The following is a 20,480-nucleotide window of genomic DNA, read 5'->3' as shown; positions in this document are numbered from 1 at the left end:
TTGAATCTCTACCCAATGCATAGGGGAAACAGGCAGTGCCATAGCCAATGCATCTAAATCCTCTTAGCGCTCTAAGTAACCCGTTTTCCTTCAACAACTGAGGCACTATATAGCATCTGTGGAATACCTTTAGAAACCCAGTATTTCAAATCTTTCCAGTAAAAATAATGGTGTCATTTCCTTGCTTCCAAAGCAACAATTGTAACGTATTTATTTGTAACATCCTGACATCAGCTTTCAGAGCAAAAACCAAACAAATACTTAAAAGGAGGCGCTGAAGTTTAAGGGTTTTAGAACACACTAGTTTGATGGAGTTTCTCTCTGACGGGTGGCAGATGTTTATTTACTGATCATTTGCACCAAAAGTCTACACTGAAAATTGCATTTGAGAGGAGTGAATTAGACACAGCAGGTGCCTAGCGGCCCCTTCAAATAGTCCTTCAATCAGTTTTTAGCATTATTGAGCGCCAAAGTAACTGACAAAAAACAGAGACATAGCAGCCTCCTAATAGCTAAGCACCTTTTAACATAGACTTCTTTATCTGCACTCTCAAAAGGCAAAGTATTGATACCTCCTACGGAACTGCAATAATATACTTACCTATATATACTGACAGGAATGATGAAACAGCTCCAGCAATGCTGATTCTGAAGATAACATTTACAAAATCATGTCAGAGCTATGGAAGTGTTCACCTGAAAGGACTTACCTGCATTTCAATTTGGATAATAACTCTCACTAGTTATATATCTTTTAAATGAGGTGATTGAACCTTATACAGAGTCTGACATTAATCTAAGTAACATCATATATGAGAGCCATATATTGTATTATGAAAGCAAATACTATTCACAGCTTAGAGATAACTCTCCCATTGCTAATTAGTCATTTTAACAAACAGATGAAAACGATCTTTCCCAGGGAACAGAACAAAAGCCAAGGAGAGAAGCTACTCACATTCCTTTGAGCCGTTGCCACATTTTCTCCGCATGTCCTCCTATTTGATAGTTTACAGAGGTGCTTTCCAGTTCCCGAGTTGTTTCCGTTGCTCGAGCCCCCATCGTTATTGTCCTACAGCAATACAGTTACAGTCAGGCTCAGCAGCAAGTAAAAGCATTCTTTAGTCCACTACAAATGTCAGGAGATCCACCCATGTTAGACAGTAGCTGCTGTCATATCAAAACACATCACAATTGCAACAGCTGAGGGATGATCCTGCCTGAATCGCTATTCACTTTGACAGACAAATCCACTCTCCCCCCCCTCCCCCCTCCCCCGAAGCACAGAGCAAGTACACACAGCTCCTCTGACCTCACGAGTCTAATCCATACGGGTGAGCCAGCTACTATACTACTGACTGCTCAAGCTCCTTTCTCATGCACTTTTTCTGCTGCAGGAATACGCACAGAAGCACAAAAGATTCCTTAAAATGGACTATAATTCATTGCCATGCAGGATAAATGTGAATGGCTTTAACAATCCAGAAGGAAAGAAAGGCTGGTTTCTGCTCTGCAGGTTGGAGAAACAGGCTGCAATAGGAAAGCAGATGGTAGAAGCCAGTATCAGCCACATCACCCTACAAAGAGAGTGCACGTTCAAATGCCAGAGCTTCCCTCTCTTTAGTTGATCCTGAATTGATTCTTAATGAATAAATATCTACCAGCCTCTCAATAAAAATATGACTGTACAAATGCTAAGTCAGTAGTGAAGACGTATAAATCCCTGCAGAAGAGAAATCAGAGAGCTCTACAGGTTGTTATTGAAGGAGTATGCTGTAATGATGACTATTCACCTTCTCCTAGCAACTCCACACAGCAGGTAACTGTCAATTTAACTGGTGGAAAATACAGCAGCTGCAAGACAGCCCGCTCAGCGAATCCTTCGGGACAGCAGCATGCGCGTGTCAAAATCTGATGCTGAACTGTGTGTGTCTGCCAGCAAAAAACAATTAAGTGCATGCAAACAGCAAAAGGGTTGAGGACTAAACGGTTTGCCAGCCGTGCAGCAGATTGCCGGCTCTGCCTTTCAAGTGCAAACCTAAGAACCTAGTTGTACAGCCAAAGCTGGGTTTTGGAGAGGGCAAAGGAGAGGATTTCCTTGGTGCTTGCTCAGCCACAGGCTTGGGTTCGCAGAGCAGCTCCTGTGCTCTGTAAATAGCACCTGTCTTGTTTGGTGAATCAGTGACAGTCTTCATTTCTGAAGCAGCAGCCAAATAATCAAATATACCACAGACTTATCTCAGCGATCATGTTTGTTTCAGAGTAAGAGCTGTGCAAGAAGCCAGGAGAGAGGGGTGTGCCAAGTAGGAGTAAATATGTCTGAGCTTTGCCAGCTACTGGTGTCACTGCCAGCTAGGAAAAGGGGCTTTGGGTCCACGATGGAACAGTGAGGATGAGTGTCCTCCGATGCTGACTGGAAGGAGCCTAAGGGTAGGAGATGCGTATCTTAGTATGGCTTTAACTACACAGCTTTATCTGTGTTAAACTTTACAAAGATGTGAGATGGCGCGAGGTTCCCATCTGATGCAATTGGCAGAAATGCATAATATTGTTAAGTACTCAGGATCCTACAGAAAAATAAAAAAAAAAGAGGCTCACTGCTTTGAAATAACCCTAACACTTCAGCATTTCCTAATCAATCTTCTTTCTCTAGGATACCTTTTATGCACATTATAGATATAAAATATACCCTATGAGAGTTATAAACCAGTTTGAGATGCGTCTTTTACACACTGATTTCAGGTGGATAATTAAATAGTACATTGAATTTACTTCTATGGATTTAACACATACACAATTTTAAACTGGTATTAGTTCACGCACTTTCACAGAATTATTCCTGACTCAGACATATAAGAGTCAGTCCCATAAAAGTCACTAGCAATATCTGAAAAACAGTCACTTGGTGAGTGACATCTCTTACAATTTTCAAACAGCATCATACGACAACAGTGAAGAGATACAAACAGCTGTTTTTTCAAAAACTGCAAAGCATTTATTTGGTTAAAGGCGGCAGTAGAACCTTTGAAACTTCACTGAGGAACCACTTAAAAACTTCCAAACTTTCCACTCCTGTTATGCATGGAGTCCAACTAAAGTTTGTAAGAAAGAGTATAAATATCCTTCCATGGAATAACTAATGAGAACCTCTCACACTAATCTGGGTTCTTCCCTGCCTTTTAACTGCCAGACATCTGAAGCAACGCAAAGAAATAAAGAATTTATAGAAACCACATAAACCTCCAGGGACAGAGGGGAATTTTAAGGGCCTATTTTTTCTCATAAAGTATTCCTGGCTCTTGTTGTCCAATTCTACAATGAAAAAATAGCAGTGTTTGTAAGCTGTTCTCTCTCCCTCACAAGGAAATAAGTAGTTGAAAATACATTGCTTTGATTTACCGGGGAAAAGTATTATGAGCAGGTAATATCCTTCAGGAAGGGAGGAAGAAACAAACTGCCCAAATAATATCACTGCAAATGGAGATACACCTGCTAACTTCACCAGAACTCCACAAAGGAAAATTGTAAAAACTTTGCTCCCTGCAGGACCTCACCACTGCAACAGCAGAAATTCCTACAAGGAAAGCACTGGCATGGCTTAAGCAAAGGACCAACAAAGCAGCCTCCTCCCCAAAGGTTTATCCTGAGGATTGATGTAGCAAACCACCAGAGGTGACACTGAAGGATGAAACTGTGTCTCTGAAAATGAAAGAAACAGCAGGAAACACATAAAAATGGATAGATAAGGCATTAGAAAATCAAGGAAGTAGCCAGAGCAAGTGTACTGTATGTCCCTAAGGAGAGAGAAACAAACCATTTAAAACAAACAAGCAAACAAACAAAAAATGTTTAGGTATGCTGTTATCTTGGAAATATGAGCAAAGAAAACCTCATGGAGACATGGGGAAAGGAAGGACCTTTCCTCCCTTTAGCTTCTGTGAATAACGCTCAGAGAATGAAGCGGCCAAGCCTGCACCCTCCTCCCGCTCAGAGGAAGGCAGGCACAGAGGCCGAGAACGACAGAGCCAAAGCAGTGCCAACACCCCTCCGGCTGCAAGAGGTGACATGCTGCAGAAAGGACAGGAGTGCGCCGCTGGAATATAGGACAACCATACACTACAGCCTGTACGTAACAATGAGGGGATCAGAGGAGGAATTACAGACAACCTGACCTGCTCAGAAATGCACATCTGTGCCCTTGCTGTACAAACTGGTCTAAAGAAGATCCAGAATACTAAACAATAAGCAGCTACTTTAGGAAGCCAAATCAACTAGAGAGAGTGCACCTGAAATGATAAGTTATCTTAAATAGTTTTTCTCTTTCCAGTTCCTGTTCTTGCTCTGGTTTTCTGTTCTTGCCCTAGCTAACCCGGTGTTTGTTCTACAGTTCCAGCAAGTTGTTGTTACAGTCCATCTTCCTCCTATAAAAATATAATCCTTTTTGCCCTTTACCAACAGCTTTTTCTTTTTTTTTTTTTCCAAATTTCAGCTTAAAATTTCCACACTAAAGTGACCACTAAAGGAAAGCCTCTATTAGTCAATATGGAGATATATTAACATAGGAATAATTAACTTTTTCACCCTTAATTATGGCAAAATAAAACTGTCCCAGTGCCACTTAATCCTCAGATAGGAAGCTACACTTAATGTATCCCAAGCTCCTTTTCTTTCATCTAAAAATGCTTCACTTCAGTAGTAATATCAATGCAAAGAAATAATTTTAATACACCCAACAGTAATGAAATCAGGTTGGCTTTTCAATATCGAGAGACCCTTACAGTTACGCCAAAATCACACAGTTGCAATGAAAACAACTTACCTTAAAATTAGGAAAATCCTGCAGCTAGCCCAGTTAGAGATTAGCTATGGAAACAGGAAAGGGATCGTGCAGGTTTTGATGAGGAGAATTAGAGTTTTATTTTAAATAAATCCTCTGCTCCTGAAGGGAAATTAAATATGCTGCTTTGTTTGACATTATCTTCAAACATCTAACTCATGACAAATGGAGAATAAGGAAGTATCAAGAGGCCTGCAGGGTGACTTGTCAGACTAATACTCATCCCTCCAAACCTGACAACACAAACTTCCCTGTGGTGGAACTGCAGGAGAGCCATGAACCAATTAAGAAATTTGAAAACATAAGGAAAAAAACCCCAACATAACAAACCCTCAAAAAGATAAGATAAATTTATTGTAAGTAGTGACAGCAGGTATTAGATCTGTGTGCTGACTCTCCTGGCCCTGATCTAGCAAGAACTAATACACATTTAATTTTAAGCAGGTAAAGCATTGCATTTATTTGCAGGGTAAGACAGAGTTCAACACCATTGTAAATAACAGAGTTAAATCACTGAAGAACTGCCTGCCAGTGGACACCAGTGTTACATGGTACTTTATGAACAGAACTTAAGGTAGGACAGAGATCCCGTCACTCAAATTCTGCCCTTGCAGAAAAGAAATGGTTTGCTAGACAGTGTTCTCCATGTCTCCTTCTGCCGTCCCCATTGTCTATTACATTCACATTTGTGAAGTGATGTGCAATCCCCTTCTTCACAAGCAGAGTTTCCAGCTTGCTTGCAATGCCTGAATGTGTGAATAAGAAGCGCAAAGGAAAAAGGAATATTTGGTCTTATTAAAGTTCATGGACTTTAAACACATAGGTCTCCAGCAATCTGGCAATGACAAAATATTGATGTTACAGTAATCTTGGATTTTCAGATTCTCCATAGAATATATTAATAAAATTGGTAGAGTTACATAATTGAGGAATAGCAACTTTAAAGATTTACACATATGGTCTACACAGTGCATCGGCATTGACTCAGTTAAGTAGGTAAAAGAGTTGGGATTGATATATTAGCAGTGATTAGATGGTCTAAATAAGGAGACCCAACAAGGAACATTTTCCTTTTTTTTTTTTATTTTAGTATTTTCTGCCACCTCTGATTTACTGTATTTGAGGCTTCTTCATATGATCACTAAAGTATGTATATTCATTCATGTGTCCTGCAAGTACCAAGCTTCAAGTATAGCAGGGAGAAAAAATATCTTCTATTTGTTTGCTATGTGCATGGCATAACATATTAGTAATGAACGTGGAGTCAGATTTATCGAAGCTTTTAGGCAATTAAAAAGGAAAACAAATACCCATGAAAGCTTGCAAGCAAAGTAGCTGATAAACCTCAGGGCACAAATAGACATATATTTGCAAACCTACTTATGACATATTAAGACCTTGTCACATTTGATCGTTCAATACTGCTCCTTACTAGAGGTCACCAGCTCCAAAAGTCTGTCATGACTGTGTGTGAGTGTTCACAGACCAGTTCAGTGCCAAGTGAAGTTGGGTTGACTAAAGCAGGTGTCTTAAATCTGCACTAACGTTGTCTAGGACCTCACTGCTGTCAACAGAATTTAGATGTCCAGGTGCCTTAGGTAGGCACATCTATTTTTAAGTTTACTTTGAATATGATCTTTCACTCAATTTACTTTAAGAAATCATTCATTTACTTCAGTGAACCAAACAATCCGAAAAATTCTGGGAGATGGAGAGATGGCAAAAAATGAATAATTGCAGAGATGTGGAATGCATAAGAGGTGTGCTACGGATAATCCGAACAAAAAGAACTGCAGGGGAAAACTTGCTACTGCATCACCAGTAGCAAGACTGCCAGGGGAGGGGAACCTCAATCCATCCCACTCCTGCCAGTTTGATGCCAGGGCCAGCAACAGATGCCCAGAGCCTGGAGAAGGAACACAGGTCAGCAGGGGAGCACCTGAAGAGCAGCACAAAGGAACTCCAAGACAGCTTCATCAGGGGCCCAACTTAAATGCCTCTATGCAAACGCACGTAGCATGGGGAATAAACAAGAGGAGTTAGAGACGTGCAGACGCCTGCAGGGCTACGACCTCATTGGCATCACGGAGACGTGGTGGGATGGTTCCTATGATTGGAGTGTTGGGATGGAGGAATACAGGCTCTTTAGGAAGGACACGCGGGCAGACAAGGAGGGGGTGTCACCCTCTATGTCAATGACCAGCTGGAGTGCATGGAGCTCTGCCTGGGGATGGATGAGGAGCTGACCGAGAGCTTATGGGTCAGAATTAAAGGGAAGGCAGGGACAGGTGACATTACAGTGGGGGTCTGCTACAGGCCACCTGACCGGGAAGACCGAGTGGATGAGGCCCTCTATAGACAGATAGGAGCAGCCTCACGCTCACAAGCCCTGGTCCTCATGGGGGACTTCAACCACCCCAATATTTGCTGGAGGGACAACACGGCAGGGCATAAGCAATCCAGGAGATTCCTGGAATGCGTCGATGATAACTTCCTTCTCCAAGTGGTAAAGGAGCCAATGAGGAGAGGTGCTCTGCTGGACCTTGTTCTCACCAACAAGGAGGGGCTGGTGGGGAATGTGAAGCTCAAGGGCAGCCTGGACTGCAGTGACCACAAAATGGTGGAGTTCAAGATCCTTAGGGCACCGAGGAGGAGGGCGCACAGCAAGCTCACTACCCTGGACTTCAGGAGAGCAGACTTTGGCCTCTTCAGGGATCTGCTTGGTAGAGTGCCATGGGACAAAGCCCTGGAGGGAAGAGGGGCCCAAGAAAGCTGGTTAATATTCAAGGATCACCTCCTCCAAGCTCAGGAGCAATGCATCCCAACAAAGACGCCTGGCAAAAACGCCAGGAGGCCTGCATGGATGACCAAGGAGCTCCTGGACAAACTCAAAGACAAAAAGGAAGCCTACAGAGTGTGGAAGCAAGGACAGGTAGCCTGGGAGGAATACAGAGAAATTGTCCGAGCAGCCAGGGATCAGGTTAGGAAAGCTAAAGCCCTGATAGAATTAAATCTGGCCAGGGACGTCAAGGGCAACAAGAAAAGATTTGATAGGTACGTCGGGGATAAAAGGAAGACGAGGGAAAATGGGGGCCCTCTCCAGAACGAAACAGGAGACCTGGTTACCCGGGATATGGAGAAGGCTGAGGTACTCAATGACTTTTTTGCCTCGGTCTTCACCGACAAGTGCTCAAGCCTCACCGCCCAAGCTGCAGAAGGCAAAGGCCGGGACTGGGAGAATGAAGAGACACCCACTGTGGGAGAACATCAGGTTCAAGACCATCTAAGGCACCTGAAGGTACACAAGTCCATGGGACCCAATGAGATCCATCTGCGGGTCCTGAAGGAACTGGCAGATGAAGTTGCTAAGCCACTATCCATTGTATTTGAGAAGTCGTGGCAGTCCAGTGAAGTTCCCACTGACTGGAAAAGGGGAAATATAACCCCCATTTTTAAAAAGGGAAAAAAGGAAGACCCGTGGAACCACAGGCCAGTCAGTCTCACGTCTGTGCCTGGGAAGATCACGGAACAGATCCTCCTGGAAGCTATGCTAAGTCACATGGAGGACAGGGAGGTGATTCGAAACAGCCAGCATGGCTTCACCAAGGGCAAGTCCTGCCTGACTAACCTAGTGGCCTTCTATGATGGAGTGACTACATCAGTGGACACGGGGAGGGCTACAGATTTCACCTATTTGGACCTCTGTAAGGCCTTTGACACAGTCCCCCACAACGTCCTTCTCTCTAGACTGGAGAGGTATGGATTTGATGGGTGGACTGTACAGTGGGTGAGGAATTGGTTAGATGGTCACAACCAGAGGGTAGTGGTCAACGGCTCAATGTCCAGATGGAGATTGGTGACGAGTGGCATCCCACAGGGGTCTGTATTGGGACCAGTACTGTTTAATATCTTCATCAGTGACATAGACAGTGGGATCAAGTGCACCCTCAGCAAGTTTGCAGATGACACCAAGCTGAGTGGTACAGTCGACACGCCAGAGAGACCTGGACAAGCTCGAGAAGTGGGCCCATGTGAACCTCATGAGGTTTAACAAGGCCAAGTGCAAGGTCCTGCACCTGGGTCGGGGCAACCCCCAGTATCAATACAGGCTGGGGGATGAAGGGATTGAGAGCAGCCCTGCCGAGAAGGACTTGGGGGTGCTGGTGGATGAAAAGCTGGACATGAGCCAGCAATGTGCACTCGCAGCCCAGAAGGCCAATCGTATCCTGGGCTACATCCAAAGAAGCGTGGCCAACAGGTCGAGGGAGGTGATTCTGCCCCTCTACTCTGCTCTGGTGAGACCCCACCTGGAGTACTGTGTCCAGCTCTGGAGCCCTCAGCATAAGACACGGAGCTGTTGGAGCGGGTCCAGAGGAGGGTCACGAAAATGATCAGGGGGATGGAACACCTCTCCCATGAAGAAAGGCTGAGAGAGTTGGGGTTGTTTAGCCTGGAGAAGAGGAGGCTTCGGGGAGACCTTATTGAGGCCTTTCAATACTTAAAGGGGGCTTATAAAAAAGATGGCAGCAAACTTTTGAGCAGTGCCCGTTGCGACAGGACAAGGGGGAATGGCTTTAAACTAAAGGGGGGTAGATTGAGACTAGATATAAGGAAGAGATTTTTTACGCTGAGGGTGGTGAAACACTGGCACAGGTTGCCCAGAGAGGTGGTGGATGCCCCATCCCTGGAAACATTCCAGGTCAGGTTGGACGGGGCTCTGAGCAACCTGATCTAGTTGAAGATGTCCCTGCCCATGGCAGGGGGGGTTGGACTAGATGACCTTTAGAGGTCCCTTCCAACCCAAACTATTCTACGATTCTATGATGAGACAGAAAAAGATAAAAAGATGACTATTTGTTGAGCAGCTGGACTTGGAAAGAGGCCTCAGAAGGAGAGTTTGAAAAGTGTTGAAAACAAAGACAGCTGTCAATCAAGAAGAAATCAAATGTTCAGCAGAAAGTGTGTTGCATGTCAGTGAATCAAATGAAACAGGAGAGTTGTTCAAGGCAGGGTGATAACAGGATCATCTTGACCTGCTTTGTAAGATAGATGCTCAATTGGCAGTTGCATGCTGCATCTTTCTCCAGGTATGTGGAAATTGGTCAGCAGATATTCACTGGTAGTTTAAGCTGAAAGATAACTGTTTCATACACAGGAAACAAACTGGATGTTGAGTGAAGAAAAAATGGAGAGTACAGAGTAGTTCTGAGGTTTTCTTTAGTCTTACTTCTCATTAAAAGTGACTCTGTTATAACTTTTCAGTATTTAATTCTAATACTTCAGAAAGAAAGTGAGAGGCTGTGGTTACCTTGTGCAAAACATGACTATAGAGAGCCATTGAAAACCGGATTAAAGTTTCTGAAAACAGGAACTTCGGCAATTGCATGTAGCTCATACAGTGTCATGGGGCAATCAGCACAACCTAAGAAAATGGAGGTTACAGGTTTTTAAGGTTTGGTGGCTTTTAACTTCTTTATTTAGGATGAATTGGCAAACTGGTTTTGAAAAGCATGGGCTGAAGTTGAGGAGGAACATTCGTGAAACAAACACTAACTTTTAGGAACTCCTTAGGAAGCAGTTTGGCTACAAAACTAATATGCTGATTTTTGCAAAGAAAGGAAGCCATTCTAGAACTGGCAGCAGTGTTGAAGTAAGGCGGATTGAAATTGCCACAGAGAATCACAAGGATAACGGTGTACTTTGTAACAACATCAGATTGTTACCTTTCAATGTCAAAAAGGGCAAGACTGCCCCCATAGTGTGGAATAAACAGTTGTAGAATAAATATAAATGTTCCAGGTTAGTTATGCTCCTTTTATCAGAGGCCACTGCCTGTTTTATTACATTTCATATGTTTTCAATCTCTTCTTTAGGAGTTTTTATGAAGCCAATTTTGATAATCATGCACAGAAGTAATGGTAAGGTAAGTCATTTGAACACAAAAGCTGTGGTTGACTGTGAAAAATGGTAACTGCCAAGTTATTGGTATGAGCATATAACTAGAGAAAGAGAGAATACAGAATACAAAGCAAAAGGAATTAGGAAATCTGGATTTGGCAAAGCATTTGCCAGTTTATCCGACTGAACAACATCAGATGTGAAGAAAAAAAACTAGTCCATGGTGGCAAGATCTGTGTAGACAAAGACGAAGACAACATGGAGTAAAGGTGTTTCAGCTAATTATTGTCTAGAAGAGGTTATTTCAAGCATTCATTTTGAGCTACTCAACAAAGAAAACAAGAAAGTCATTCCCTCTTGCTATACATTACTTACACAAAGACCATAGCAACAAGAAAATGTTTCTTAATATTTATCAAAGACTAACGGAACAGATGCCAGCAGAGAAAAAGAAGTCTCTTCATCTCAAACTAAAGGTATAAACTAGGGAATCTACCCTTACCATAGCTGTTTTTACTGTAAACCAGCTTTCCTCTAGTAGTTGACCCCAAACAGGTGGAATCAATTCATTACACCCCACATACCAGTCCCTTCCAAACCTGAACTACAAATCTGAGCTTTCAGGACAGAAGGGCAAAGGCACCCCCTTTGAGACACAAGACCTTCTGCATCATAACTCCAAGCATCTCCTGTAAGTTTGGTGCAGTTCTGGATGATAAATGGTATTGCATGTGATACCTTGAAAGCAGATTACATCAAACAGTGCTTTCAAAAGTATCAAGGTCTTCATTCATGTATGCTTTTGCTTTAAAGAAAAATAAGATGATCATGACCTCCTCAATCCAGGTTATAAAAATAGTGAAGGAAAAATCTACTTAGTAATGGCAGCATATTGCATCTATGAAACAGCCACTTGATCAAGAGAGGAAAGCAGTAAAAATAACTAAACACATAACCTGATTATTTTCATTTGTAAACACCCTAAATGCATAGTTACTTTCTTGCAGATATTACCTGGACCCACCTTGGCTTCTACTTAAGGGGGGAAAGAAAAGAAAGTAAAAGAAATCTGATTCTCTATATTTTATTGAATGTGGAGACAGTCACAGCTATTGTGTTGCTGTTTAAATTTATAGATTATGCTCCAACAATCAGAAGAAAGCACAAAACAAAGCCGATCTTCTCACACTCTGGGTGCCTGTATCAGTCCCATAGAGTCATCTAAAATATGCATTTGAAAAATCAGAAAAATTCAGAAGGTGTGTACAGAAAGCTAAACCATGATTATCTAAACTGTAGCTAGAGGATTTGAGGTTTGGGTTATCAAAAAATGGCTTTCCCCTCAAAAAATAAGCAGTTAATACTGAATACTATACTACCTTCTTTCCTACTTTACGTATTCTGGGGAAAGACAAGCATCTGTAAGTAAAAGCATTCTAACCTGGGTTGTCAGGTTTCACTTGGGACCTTTCCTACCAGTGAGAGAAGAAAGCCCCGATCCCACACCAAATCTCTTTCATCCTTAGAGAAAACACGAGAAAAGGGCATTCAGTAGTGGTTGACTGGCAGGTAAAACAACAGGGAAAGCAGAGGATAACTATTTATTTGTTTTATTGATTCTTAACAGGATAATTTGTATTTTCACTTCACAACGTCCCTGATAACTACTTCAATTTATGTAAGTTAATGAGTAACAGAACAGAACTAAAATTCTCCAGGAAAATAATTCTGCACCTATTGCGTTACTAAACGTGGAACTCGACATCATGGAGCAATGGTGAAGACCAAAAATATAAATTATTTCCAAAAGGACTAGATAAGACGTTAACCACAAGTCCAGCAATGGCTGTTAAACAAAATGATTCACATGAAACCTCCAGCTCAGGATGTGAACAAATGTGGGATGTTACAAGGTAAAAAAGCGTATTAGAGAAGGATCACTCTATGTACCTATTGTTATATTCCTTTCCTAAGTATTTTCTCCTGCCCATCACTGGGAACAGAACACTAAGTGAGAGAAATATGGTAGTTCTTACATCTTTATTCAATACCGAAGTGCTTCTCATGACACAGAAAAATATTTTTGATTCATTTTAAAATAAAAAAACTGTATCTGTAGATGCACTAGTTTTCCTCCTTAATTTATAAAGCAGCAGTCTCCCATAAAACCTTTGCAAAACGCCTTCTGCTTCAGTAAACAAGATGGAGTCATTGGTACTGCATATGCATGGTAGAAAAGTAAATATATAGAGAGTCCTTAACAAAGAGCCAAGAATATGTTCCACACATCCTTCAACTTGGCCTGGATAATTTGCTATATAGTGCAAAACCTACAGAAGACATGTAAGGAACCTGAGAGAAATCAGCAAATGCCAGCTTAATTTTCACAGCCTCTAACTTCAAAAAATTCAATCTGTACAAAATTAATATTCTCCAAAAGTCAGTATGAAAAAGAAGAGAATTGTATTGAATATTATTAAGTACATGATGTGACTGTGTTGGAGTATGCACAATATTATCTGATTCAGAATTAGTCTATTCAGAACCTCTACACTGCAGGGAATTGCTACATAACTTGAAATCTAAGTGCAGCTGAAATCAGAAAGGCCTTTTCTTAACATATTATGCATTTTAACCTTAATTCCAGAAAGATGGATTCCAGCTTTTGGCTTTTAAACATCTTAAAAGATGAATGGAGTATTAAACTGCTGGTAAAAACTGGCAGCACATTTGAAAATTAGTTCAACAGTCTAGCATGCAAAAGGATTAATGACAAGAACAAAACTCTGCGGACAATCAGATGTTTAGTATCACTTAAATGTGTTTAATATCATTGGAACATGCAAGTTCAACCAAAGTGTAAAGGTAAAGTTTAGGTAAATTTTAAAGTTGTGCTGGCAAAATATCTCACTGTCAAGTTTTTCATATCAACCCATGGTTTGGTATACATGTCTGTGCATACATTTTCCAAACAAAAATTAGAAGAGAGAAATATGTGAATTCAAGTCAAAAAGCAACTAAAATGATGAGTTTTCAAATAAAACATTTGTTTCTTTCTTAAATGTTAGACTGCTTAGAATGACAGGTTCTAAAAGCATGATTTAATTATCTACCTTATGAATTTGTACTTTATTGACCCTTGAACAATTGAATCTTAAACATATGTTGAAAGACTGATTGTTAGTGGAGGCCAGCAAAACTACTCACATTACAGGTTGAAACCTGAGGCCAGAGGAGCAACTGAACTACTCTTAATGCCAAATGCATTACTGGTGGAGCAGTACATTAGCAATAAGTTTACATCTTTTGTCAGGTATACAACCAGAAGAGCTTTTCCTACCTTAAGAATAGCTATAACTCCTTCACCACAGCCTGTTTTCATTAAAATGTTGGTTTTGCACCTGACATTATTCTAAGACCACTGATAGGACTGCTGGGTAGAGTGGGAACTGAAAAATACCATTTGTACAGTTACTAACACTGATGACGAAACTTTGGTACGGCTGGTGAAGTTGCACTAGCGATAAAGACTTACAAAAAAGGAATGTAAAGGAAAAGTAAGCCCTACACGGCTCATCAGAATCCTTTTTTGGGCTATCTTATTTTTCTTCTGTTTGTTTGTCTATTTATCATTATACTGTTTCCTGCCTATATTAATCTCCATCAACGTAATTTCTGACCATTTTTAGCATGTGTAAATAGTTGTAAACCTCCTATCAATCGCAAAATAATGTCTGGAGATTAATTCAGACAGAACCTCTGTCAGCTCTGGGAGATGGAGGAGTGAACTCACCCTACTGTGTTAAAAAATGTAAAAACATTTAATAAAACACTGAGGTGGTTTCCCTTGAAACAGAACACAGACTGAGCATAAACCAATGGATTTATCAGCTTACAGAAGTGAAAAGCGATTAAGAATTTCTGCTTGATCTGACACAGCTACCTTACCAGATCAGGGCTCTCCCTGCTCATTAAGTCAACAAGGTAACCCTGCTGCAAAAAAAGGCAAATTTCAGAATATAAAAAAGTAAACGCAAAATACAGGAAGTGTTTAGGAGATCTCAGGTAAACCATTCTGTCCAGTTTTAGGAACCAAGCTTCAATAGTTTGGGCAAATAAGAATGAGTCCAGAGGTGAACAACAATAAAAAATAGCGTAAGTATCGATAAATATAAATAAAGTTAGCATAAAGAAAGAATACGATAATTGTATTTACTAGTCTATAAAATAAAAGTTTGGTTAGATATGATGCTTTTTTAATATATATATTGGATGCCAATACTAAAAAAAAAAAAAAAAAAAAAAATCAGTGGTTGTCAATATATAGTTAGGGTAGCAGCAGAAGTAATCAGTTTAATTTGTAACAAACAAAGTTTAGGCTAGAAATTAAGAAGCATTCTCTAATTATGATAGTTAAACACTAGAGCTGGATACCCAGGGTGATAATGGAATCTTTTTCACTGAAGCTTAAGAACAGGACAGACAAAAATCTATCAGAAATATAGACAGTCCCTTCATCTTTTCTATTTCCTTTTTTTTTTAATCTTGATTTTGAAACTAGGCGTTTTAATTAGCTTCAATTGAGATATTCAAATATATCCCATGAAAAAGAAGATAGCAGTGGGTCCCACAGAGAAGCAATGGGATAGCACATTACAAGCACAAGAACAGTCAGCTACTCACAGGAGAATTCTCATGACTGGTAAAATCTAATTTTCATTTCCATTAATAAAGTACAGTCATTTTCTTATAGAGAGAGAAAGTGTTCTTAAAAATATCCATGCTATCAACCCAACATTCTAGAAACACTTTAGCAACAAATAGCAGTTTTTACTTCACTCAAAATGAAAATATTTCTGACTCTCCAGAAAGTATCTATGGAAAGCAATGAGTATATGTGCATGTTCTATCATCTAAAAAGTGCATTGTTTCATTGCGTCAGGTGCACTGCTGAACACAGATTAGCACACTAGTTGGACCAATTCCACATCACTTTCAAGAGCAATGATATCATTGAAGTATATCTTTACAAAACACTATTTATTTTTTTTATTTTACAGATTAGAGTAATAGATGATAGTAAGAAAGAACCAAACTTGTTTCTAAATTGTTCCAGTGTTTAATTATTCTTTTTACTAAAAAGCTTGCCCCTCATTTCCAACTGTTTTGCTCCAACTTCCAATAATAAGATCTTTTTCCATTTTCATCTCTTGCCTTATAAACCCTCTCTGCAGTACATTGCTTCCTCTTGTCCATACCTATGGACCATATTCCAATCACCACATAATCTTGTTGATAAACTAAAAAAATCAAAATTCTTAAATCTCCAACAAAAAGGTACATTCGTCACTCTTTTACAAGATCAAAACAATTTTCAGTGTTTGCTAAAGTAACTTTATTGTGAAATCAGCCTGAGTGTCCCAGCTGAGCTCTCAAACAGTTCTATTTTCTGTGCTGCAACAGCTGTTTTCTGTGAAGTAACTTAATTTGTCATCAGGAAGATTAAGTTAATGTAATTTTATTTTTTTTTAATAACTAGCGGTTAGCAAAAGTATCATACATTTGATAGCTTCCAACATTGATGGGTTCATCAATCAGATTATTTATATGACTTTTAATAAAAGATGAGTAAAAGATAGACAATAAGCCTTTTCTTATTTAAGACAATAAGCCCTTTCTTATTTCAGGCTACAAAATGGCCTGGGTGAACATGTAAGAAAAAAACAGTAAAGCAGGATAGAGGACTAGTGATTGATTGTTAGTTCAGAACTATTTTAAGCATCTTTACACTGTTAACCACTTTCGAGGGCAGCATTTGATGCCTAAATGACGACCATTAGGAAAGTTATCTATCATTGCAGAAAAGGAAAAGCTAGAAATGGAATTCAAACCTGACATTTTGTTTTTCCTCCAATAAAAGAATGACAGTATATCCTCTGAAAATTCCAAATGCTAAGTTCAGGGAATACTTCAAGTCAAACACATAACTACCAATATAGATAGAAAAAGAGATGCAGTGTTTCTGTTCTAATGTAACAACTAGTTTTATCAAACATCACATGGCGATGTGGCTTTTTTGTTGTTTTTTTGTTGTTTTGTTTTAAAGATGAGTGTACATTAGGATATGAAAAATATTTACTGTATTGTGATGGAAAATTATTGGAGGAAAATATGACATTTAGTAAGTCATGTTTTAACATCAACATTCATTATAGGTTGCAATAGACATGAAAAAATTTTTGCAGTTCGCACGTAACATTTTTAGTCTGGTATAAGATCTTAAATAATATAAGTTTTTATTTCAGGCTACAAAATTTTTCATTAAATGCAATCCATTTGAGGATTAACGGAATTTCCTCATGACTTTAAACCTTCCTAAAAAATTTGAAAGAAAGCTGCCATTTGACAAAACAAAACAAAACAAACAAAACCAAACCTAGTTTAAAACTTTTCTGGTACCCGAATGTAATTCAATATACTTTGATTGTTTATAAAAGTGGTCCAAGTAATTTATAACATCTAAATTATCTCAGTGAACTTAATGACATCAGCTTGTATTTATACATGCAAAAAGCAGTTCATTTACCTTTCGTATAGAGCAAAACTTTGGTGAGTCCATACTAGTTTTAACGAATCTGTAAACTAAGGTGTTCTGCTTTGGGCTTTTGCTTGAGAAAGTGGTAATATAACGCGGACGGTTCCACTGTTTCCATAAGGCCTGATTCAGCTCTCACTGAGGTCTTCTGGCCTAGGGAACTTTACTTTGTGAGGCTGTTGTGCGTATCAGCATTGACACAAAAAGCGATTGACACAAAAACTGCTAAAGAGAGGCCACACAATGACACAATCCTTTGCATTGGGTGGTCCTTTACAAATGGGTCTCAGGGTAGCAAGTCCCTTAGGGCTGCTGCACTATGAAGGATCTGGCCTCTATGTCACAGAGCAGGAATTTTACACAACAGGAAATATCTCCTGTGATCCTATTTTTAAGTAAAGTTATTAAATTTTGACAGATAAAACAGAAAGAATGTGCTCCAGCTATTAATCTTAAACTTTTAATATCAGCACGATTTGAGCTGTAACTCTAAAATTCTTGCAAACATTTACACTAAACAGTCATAGCTCAAGATTAAACTGAGGCACCTGCCAGAATGTTACCGAGATCTCTAAAATGCTGGATATAGCCAGAATAATATCTTTCCTTTTGTTCATTAAAACAGCCCAGTTTCTGGAATATGAGGGCTATAAAGACCTTTGATTTGATTATTGCACGCCAATATCCTGTCTGCAAAACCAGCCAACATGACATATCTAGAGAACAAATATGAAATTAGGTAAGCATAAAATGAGCCTTCTCCAGCATCTTCCCAAACTAGGGACTTTTTGAGCCAGAGATTACATTTGATAGCATGTCCCATGGCCCCTGCTAGATTTATTCCATAAGAATTTGCCTAAGGCTTTCTTGAAATCCCTCATTCATTATTCTCCACAACATCCTGGGGCAATTCATTCTACACTTCAATAACCCATTATGGAAAATAAATTGTCATTTGTATGTTTTAAGTGTAACACATGCTAATTGTATATGATCTCCCTAAATTCTTGCATTAGAGGAACATTAGATAATTATTTCCTGTTCACATTCTCCATACCATTCACAGTTTCATACTATTCCCATGTAAATGACATGGATTTACAGAGTGGCATAATATTTCATGTTTTATTTTCAGTTCTCCTCCTAAGAATTACAAACTTTTCACGTGTCTCTTCATTGTTGCTGAGCCCTGAGCTGGCATTTTGAGATAAGTATCCAAATTATATCAAAATCACTTTCTTGAGTAATAAAAATATTACAGAGGCCATTACTGTGTATGCATAGTTCAGGATTGGGTTTTTTCCCTCCCTATGTTAATGATTCATTTACAAATTGTCTAACATTCAAATTGTCTAGTATTTGTCAGAAATCATAAAATTGTTTTCTTTGCTCATTTTTAGCAAGAAAAAGAAAAGCTATCAGTTACTTCTAGCACGCTCTTCTAATTCAGCCTTTTCAGCACTCCATCATGTGGATTTTGTTTCATTTTGAATTCCAGCAAACCTTCACAGAACATGAATTACATATTGTATCTGGTCCTCGAATTAGGAAAACCTCGATCGGTCCCCATAACTTATCTCAAACTGATATCAGCTTATTATTGCAGTATTAGAATTTAGCTCTATGCCTGAATTCTGATCAGTTATTATAGAGTTTAAACTCTGAATCATTGATGCATTAGTCATAGAAGTTTAGAAATTATGCATTTCTATAGTTATACAACCAAGTTTTTAATGAAAGGCTGTACTTCATAGAGAAACGTAAATTTACATTGCAAAACACTAGATATATTCAAAAAAGTTTGAATTGTGTTCTCTGAAAATAGAAGTATAATTGTGAATGTAACTGAAGCTAAACAATGCAGTTCAAAGAAAAAATACTGACTTGGGGGATTTTTACAGGAGGAAGCCTAAACCTCGCAAATTACAAACTTTTCCTTTTCTGTCAATGGTATTGGTATTTTAAAGTTCAGCAGTGAGACTGACACTGGGACAATTGCAAGCAGCTTACCAGTCCTCATGACGTTTCAAAAGATAGGTATCCGAGGTGGCTCTGTTTGGTGGCACAGTACCCTCAGCAACGATACTGTCCAGCACATCCCAGCTGGGTAAAGTATTATTCCTTCTCCCATTCAACAGACAAGAAAAGCAGTTCTCCACAAACCCTGCTTCCCACTTATTACAGAAGAAGAGCTTACAGTCAGAGGTAAGAAGGTACACACTGCCACCTCACTCTCAGGAAAAACAGACCACTCCTGGGGTCAAAATTTGAGCTGCAGCAGAGAATAAAATAAAACACGAAAAGAAGCATCCCCTGTGTAGATGTCCAACAGCAGAGAATTCCCACTTTAGGTAACCAAGCAGTGCTAAAATCTTGCTCAGGTGTTGTGCAAATGGTGTGGTCAGAGTAAAATTTCCTCACTGTGAACTTAACTGTGCTATGGCATCTTTGCAAATCAGTTAAAACTTGACGGAATTAGGCGACTAATGAGTTCTGAAGAGGAAAGAGCTTTTGGGGCTAGAGAGGCTGATTGTTCAAGAGGGTTGCTAAAATTAGCAAAGGTTTACACAATTCTTATGTATCACATGAACATTTATTTTTAATATAACTTCCCCTGTCTTTTGAAAGACTTAATAAAGAAGACTAGAGAAATGAAGGGGTAGTGGATAACACAATTGCTAATACCATTTTACTCACCTTGTATAAAAAAACAGCTATTTTGTACAAAAAAGCAGCTAGAAGTTTTACAAGAACTTGGTACCTGGCTTTCTGAATTTCATAAATAACTTGTGTCCGTGTGGGAAATTATATTGAACTATGAGGAAAACAGACAAATAAGCAGAAGTATAACTTATCCAAGCACTATGACGAGTGTACAAGCCAAAAAGTAGGAGCACAAGTATAACAGAACATGATAGAAAGATTTCATCTTACACTTTTTTTCAGAAGTCAGACCAACATTGTCTCTGCTCTTCTGAGTGAAACAGTATTAATGTACCACTTCTGAAATCAAAGAGATTAATTACATTAGGAATCCTAACAAACATTTTCTAGCATTAGCAACCTATTGCTTGATATTTTTCGCACCAGAAAGTAACACTATGTCTACATTTTTTAAAAAATAATAGGTCAGATCACATAAAGACCTTT

The 20,480-nt window shown here is 39.3% G+C and overlaps 1 protein-coding gene across 7 annotated transcripts in view; it reads right to left on the bottom strand.

Moving 5' to 3' along the window:
* Positions 1 to 20,480, bottom strand: part of PDE1A (phosphodiesterase 1A) — a 187,769-nt gene that overhangs the window by 164,144 nt on the left and 3,145 nt on the right. For 2 of the 7 annotated variants that reach the window (XM_076342482.1, XM_076342477.1), the window contains exon 1: positions 959 to 1,227. In XM_076342482.1, the coding sequence (XP_076198597.1) occupies positions 959 to 1,062 (104 nt within the window). In that variant the 5' untranslated portion in view covers positions 1,063 to 1,227. Of the gene's footprint in view, positions 1 to 958; positions 1,228 to 1,312; positions 1,740 to 1,793; positions 1,879 to 20,264; positions 20,334 to 20,480 lie in introns of those variants that run through there. The other 5 variants (XM_076342474.1, XM_076342476.1, XM_076342473.1 and 2 more) reach the window with 5 other exon arrangements.

The sequence above is a fragment of the Aptenodytes patagonicus genome, chromosome 6, assembly GCF_965638725.1.
Source record: "Aptenodytes patagonicus chromosome 6, bAptPat1.pri.cur, whole genome shotgun sequence".
NCBI classification, from domain to species: Eukaryota; Metazoa; Chordata; class Aves; order Sphenisciformes; family Spheniscidae; genus Aptenodytes; species Aptenodytes patagonicus.
This window is presented reverse-complemented; position numbering and strand designations above follow the sequence as displayed.